General features: G+C 39.4%; 1 protein-coding gene across 1 annotated transcript in view; it reads left to right on the plus strand.

The window, feature by feature from the left end:
- Window positions 1–7,500, plus strand: part of LOC113663266 (trichohyalin) — a 199,365-nt gene that overhangs the window by 178,075 nt on the left and 13,790 nt on the right. The window contains exons 30-31 of the mRNA XM_047810246.1: window positions 4,685–4,838; window positions 5,994–6,161. Coding sequence (XP_047666202.1) covers window positions 4,685–4,838; window positions 5,994–6,161 — 322 coding nt within the window. The remainder of the gene's footprint in view (window positions 1–4,684; window positions 4,839–5,993; window positions 6,162–7,500) is intronic.

Below are 7,500 nucleotides of genomic sequence, written 5' to 3' on the forward strand. Positions count from 1 at the left end.
CACTCACTTCATTCGATATGGTGACACAGCCTTTTATAATATACCTACCGCATCACCCTCAGTCTGGTGACCTGTTGTTGGCTTTCTCTTTTCCTTCTCTTTTTTTTCTCCACAGATTTTTTTAAACAACTCATTAGGATTTATCACCTTTTTATAAATCTTTTTGAAAAGTCACATTAAGATTTTAAAGTCATTGCACAATTCGGTGTAAACAACTAGACTTAAATTTGATTCTATTTCTAAAGCACAGCAGTGCATAAAGCCATGGTATCATGTCAGTAACATATGTGTGAAATATCTCCGTGCTACAGGATTGAAATCCAAATGTTCTTTACGATGATCCTTACAGTGGTAAATTTTGTGCTGCGATTATAAAACGTTTAGCGATATTATATATGCAGTGACGTTAAACACAATGAAGAGTAATTATGTAATCTCTTAAAACTGTCCTCTGTTGTTGTGAACTCTGAACTTACGTTTGAAATATTTTTATGTTTAGGTTTGAACTAGACACTAGAGGTTTTTTAAACAATTAGTATTAGTACAGGTACAGAATACACTATACACTATACAGGTACAGAATACACTATACAGGTACAGAATACACTATACACTATACAGGTACAGAATACACTATACACTATACAGGTACAGAATACACTATACAGGTACAGAATACACTATACACTATACAGGTACAGAATACACTATACACTATACAGGTACAGAATACACTATACAGGTACAGAATACACTATACACTATACAGGTACAGAATACACTATACAGGTACAGAATACACTATACACTATACAGGTACAGAATACACTATACACTATACAGGTACAGAATACACTATACACTATACAGGTACAGAATACACTATACAGGTACAGAATACACTATACACTATACAGGTACAGAATACACTATACAGGTACAGAATACACTATACACTATACACTACACAGGTACAGAATACACTATACACTATACAGGTACAGAATACACTATACACTATACAGGTACAGAATACACTATACACTATACAGGTACAGAATACACTATACAGGTACAGAATACACTATACACTATACAGGTACAGAATACACTATACAGGTACAGAATACACTATACACTATACACTATACAGGTACAGAATACACTATACAGGTACAGAATACACTATACAGGGACAGAATACACTATACACTATACAGGTACAGAATACACTATACACTATACAGGTACAGAATACACTATACAGGTACAGAATACACTATACACTATACAGGTACAGAATACACTATACACTATACAGGTACAGAATACACTATACACTATACAGGTACAGAATACACTATACAGGTACAGAATACACTATACACTATACACTATACAGGTACAGAATACACTATACAGGTACAGAATACACTATACACTATACAGGTACAGAATACACTATACAGGTACAGAATACACTATACACTATACAGGTACAGAATACACTATACAGGTACAGAATACACTATACACTATACAGGTACAGAATACACTATACACTATACAGGTACAGAATACACTATACAGGTACAGAATACACTATACACTATACAGGTACAGAATACACTACACTATACAGGTACAGAATACACTATACAGGTACAGAATACACTATACACTATACAGGTACAGAATACACTATACACTATACAGGTACAGAATACACTATACAGGTACAGAATACACTATACACTATACAGGTACAGAATACACTATACACTATACAGGTACAGAATACACTATACAGGTACAGAATACACTATACAGGTACAGAATACACTATACACTATACAGGTACAGAATACACTATACACTATACAGGTACAGAATACACTATACAGGTACAGAATACACTATACACTATACAGGTACAGAATACACTATACACTATACACTATACAGGTACAGAATACACTATACACTATACAGGTACAGAATACACTATACAGGTACAGAATACACTATACACTATACAGGTACAGAATACACTATACACTATACACTATACAGGTACAGAATACACTATACAGGTACAGAATACACTATACACTATACAGGTACAGAATACACTATACAGGTACAGAATACACTATACACTATACAGGTACAGAATACACTATACAGGGACAGAATACACTATAACGGTACAGAATACACTATACACTATACAGTGACAGAATACACTATAACGGTACAGAATACACTATACACTATACAGTGACAGAATACACTATACAGGTACAGAATACACTATACAGGGACAGAATACACTATACAGGTACAGAATACACTATACAGGGACAGAATACACTATACAGGGACAGAATACACTATAACGGTACAGAATACACAATACACTCTACAGGGACAGAATACACTATACAGGGACAGAATACACTATCACGGTACATAATACACCATACACTCTACAGGGACAGAATACACTATAACGGTACAGAATACACTATACACTATACAGTGACAGAATACACTATACAGGGACAGAATACACTATACACTATACAGGTACAGAATACACTATACACTATACACTATACAGGTACAGAATACACTATACACTATACAGGTACAGAATACACTATACACTATACACTATACAGGTACAGAATACACTATACACTATACAGGTACAGAATACACTATACACTATACACTATACAGGTACAGAATACACTATACAGGTACAGAATACACTATACACTATACAGGTACAGAATACACTATACAGGTACAGAATACACTATACACTATACAGGTACAGAATACACTATACAGGGACAGAATACACTATAACGGTACAGAATACACTATACACTATACAGTGACAGAATACACTATAACGGTACAGAATACACTATACACTATACAGTGACAGAATACACTATACAGGTACAGAATACACTATACAGGGACAGAATACACTATACAGGTACAGAATACACTATACAGGGACAGAATACACTATACAGGGACAGAATACACTATAACGGTACAGAATACACAATACACTCTACAGGGACAGAATACACTATACAGGGACAGAATACACTATAACGGTACAGAATACACAATACACTCTACAGGGACAGAATACACTATAACGGTACAGAATACACTATACACTATACAGTGACAGAATACACTATACAGGGACAGAATACACTATACACTATACAGGTACAGAATACACTATACACTATACACTATACAGGTACAGAATACACTATACACTATACAGGTACAGAATACACTATACACTATACACTATACAGGTACAGAATACACTATACACTATACAGGTACAGAATACACTATACACTATACACTATACAGGTACAGAATACACTATACACTATACAGGTACAGAATACACTATACACTATACAGGTACAGAATACACTATACACTATACAGGTACAGAATACACTATACACTATACAGGTACAGAATACACTATACACTATACAGGTACAGAATACACTATACAGGGACAGAATACACTATAACGGTACAGAATACACTATACAGGGACAGAATACACTATACAGGTACAGAATACACTATACAGGTACAGAATACACTATACACTATACACTATACAGGTACAGAATACACTATACACTATACAGGTACAGAATACACTATACACTATACAGGTACAGAATACACTATACAGGGACAGAATACACTATAACGGTACAGAATACACAATACATTATACAGGTACAGAATACACTATAACGGTACAGAATACACTATACACTATACAGGTACAGAATACACTATACACTATACAGGTACAGAAGATCAGTGAGAGAAGCCTGAGTACTGAGTGTGTTGAATGGATGTTGAATGTTAGACTTATGGTTTGAGTACAGAACAGTCCTCATGACTGCAGCAGCAGCTCTTTCCTGGCTGTAAAACAACAGTATCCAGGTGATTATGTACTGTAAGTGTTTTGGGGAAATACAAATCTTTAGAAGAATAAACAGTACATTAAGATGAAGGGGTGAGACTGGAACACGTCTGTATGTGGAGTGATGTTACACCTCGTGCTCATTTTGCTGATAAAAGAGAACGAGGAACAGAGATGTGATGGGACTTTAATTGGATTAGCTTCTTCGGCTGACATTAAAGCTGTTTTCTGAGGCGTGATTCAGGCCCTCATGCTCCATCGGTGGCTGAACTCATCCTCCACCCATCTCTAATTAGCTTCAGGGCTCGTTCATTAAATGTTTAAGCTTGCCTTGTCGGATTACAACCAACAACCTTTTGCTGCCGCGCTCACCGTTTCTGCACGCCGTCGTGCTCCAATTAAGACAGAGTGAGCTTCCTTGAGCCTGATTAAAAAGTGGAGAGAGATTGAGAATTACAGCAAATTAGATGTTGTGGAGGAAATGTGGACTGTAGTGTGAAAAGCTGTTGTGAAAATACACCAGCGCTCACTTCCTGCCTGAATCTCACAGAATGGTCGACGTTCAGATTTTTTTATATTGTCAGATGACAAATTCGGTTGTACCAGAATTTATACTTATACATGCACCAGAAACCCTGTACATGGTGATTCATGATTGTCTCATGTTCTGGTTCTTACCTGCAGGACTCAGCTGGAGCAGGTGAAGCTGGAGGTGGGCAGCAGCAGACAGGTTCTGCTCAGTGCCCAGCAGGAGGCTTTACGGCTGCAGCAGGAGAACCAGGAGCTCCAGGAGGAGCTGAGCAGCACCAAAGAGACCTTAACACACATTCAGGAGCAGGTATTCACAACCTCCTAATTATCTTTTAAGGAAAACATTCGTATGTATACGTTCTCACACACACATTCATACACTCATTCACACCAGAGGGTGATTTATTGTCAACAGTTTACCTCATGGCATATTTCTGGGTGCTAAAAGGAAACCAGAGAATCTAGAAACTCACACAAACCAAAGAGAACACAAACAGACAGTAACCCAAGCCCAGGGGATTCATTTAGCTGTTCAGTTGTCAGTTCTGCAAGCTCTGTACGTTTTTTTTTCTCTACAACATCCAGTTTTTCTCCACGCCGGTCACTCAGGCCACTGCTTGTTCAGCTTGTTGCCATCCAGGGATTTGACCCATGTTTACCCGTCAATCTGCTGTTTTCTCTTCACCGGCTTTCTGTAGTTTTAAAGCCTTGATGCTGCCTACAAAGCAGTTCCTTCATTACAGAAATCACAAAAATGGCCGATAGACTCGCTATTATTTTTTTATGATACAGCTTTTCTAATTCCATCATCACTTTTACACTCACTTCTCATTTCATTCATTCATTCACTCATTTCCTACCGCTTATCCGAACTTCTCGGGTCACGGGAAGCCTGTGCCTATCTCAGGCGTCATCGGGCATCGAGGCAGGATACACCCTGGACGGAGTGCCAACCCATCACAGGGCACACACACACACTCTCATTCACTCACACACTACGGACAATTTCCCAGAGATGCCAATCAACCTACCATGCATGTCTTTGGACCGGGGGAGGAAACCGGAGTACCCGGAGGAAACCCCCGAGGCACGGGGAGAACATGCAAACTCCACACACACAAGGTGGAGGTGGGAATCGAACCCCCAACCCTGGAGGTGTGAGGCGAACATGCTAACCACTAAGCCACCGTGACCCCCACTTCTCATTTAAGTAACATAATTGTAAAATAAAGGTTTATGTTTTTTTCCCACCCCGAAACCATTAGAGCGTTCGTTAGAGTGAACTCTCAATTCTGCATTGCCTTAAGCTGATGTGCACAAGCACGAGGATGTGTTTCTCTTCTAAACAGTTACTGTGGAGGATAAGAGAGAATGCAAAATGCTGTTTGTGTGTGTGTGTGTGTGTGTGTGTGTGTGTGTGTGTGTGTGTGTGTGTGTGTGTGTGTGTGTGTGTGTGTGCAAGCTGAAGGAACGCTCGGTCACCGCGCAGGCTCTGCGTGTGGAGCTGGAACAGGAACAGACTCGGCAGCAAGAACAACTGGACTGGGTTCACAGGACACGTCAGAGAGAGATCAGCCTGGAAACTGAGAGAAATCAGCTCAAAACTGACCTGGAAACAGTCAGAAACCAGGTACACACACACACACACACACACACACACACACACACACACACACACTCACACACAGTATATGCATCATTTGTGTTTAAACCTGTGTCATCAGAAATGTCATTCTTAATCCATCAGGAATATTCTGGAGAACTCTCCACCTATAACCTTATTATAAAGACCTCCATCTATGAATATTCATGATTATGCAAATTAAACACACCCCAATGTTTTACCAGTTTGATCAAAAACATCAACTTATTAGAGTAACTGTTTAGCTGTCTCTTATTTGGAACATAAAGTGGGTATGTGGGCAGGATTTCATTATGAGTGTTTCAATCATTGTTCTGCTCACTGTCCAAATAGAACGTTACCATAACAACCGTGATCGGTCCATCACTAACATCGGCCTATCGTGCATCTTGGGTACCTAAAGTATTAATACAGAGCAGTGAAACTCGTAGATAACAACACGCCTAAATAAGAAGCAAGGAAGAAGGTGTGTGTGTGTGTGTGTGTGTGTGTGTGTGTGTGTGTGTGTGTGTGTGTGTGTGTGAGTGTGTGTGTTAAACATGTTTTAATCAGATGTAGTACATTTATGACACTCTCACCGCATTTTGACAGGTAATTCTATAAAAATTTAATTATTTTAAATTTCTCCTTTAAAACATAGTAATAGGGGGGCACGGTGGCTTAGTGGTTAGCACGTTCGCCTCACACCTCCAGGGTCGGGGGTTCGATTCCCACCTCCACCTTGTGTGTGTGGAGTTTGCATGTTCTCCCCGTGCCTCAGGGGTTTCCTCCGGGTACTCCGGTTTCCTCCCTCGGTCCAAAGGCATGCATGGTAGGTTGATTGGCATCTCTGGAAAATTGTCCGTAGTGTGTGTGTGTGTGTGTGTGTGTGTGTGAGTGAATGAGAGTGTGTGTGTGCCCTGTGATGGGTTGGCACTCCGTCCAGGGTGTATCCTGCCTCGATGCCCGATGACGCCTGAGATAGGCACAGGCTCCCCGTGACCCGAGACGTTCGGATAAGCGGTAGAAGATGAATGAATGAATGAAAACATAGTAATTACTTCCAAACCTTCACAGACCCTAAGGAAGTGCCAATCAGTCGACTGCTCACCTGTACGCAACTTAAATCTAAATCTAACAGGTTTAAAAGGTCTGAATGAGTTTCTTACTCAGTTACAGTTGAAAATGTATCTCTGTTTTTCCACATTAATATCTGTCACTCATAACAGACCGTATCTGTCGTCTGATCGGCTCGTGAGCAAACCCTGTGATGGTTAGCTTTAAATAACGCTCGCAGATGTTATCCCATGTGTGATTGTCACTTGTCTTTCTTTCTTTCTTTCTTTCT

The sequence above is a fragment of the Tachysurus fulvidraco genome, chromosome 2 (genome assembly GCF_022655615.1).
Source record: "Tachysurus fulvidraco isolate hzauxx_2018 chromosome 2, HZAU_PFXX_2.0, whole genome shotgun sequence".
In the NCBI taxonomy this organism is placed as follows: domain Eukaryota; kingdom Metazoa; phylum Chordata; class Actinopteri; order Siluriformes; family Bagridae; genus Tachysurus; species Tachysurus fulvidraco.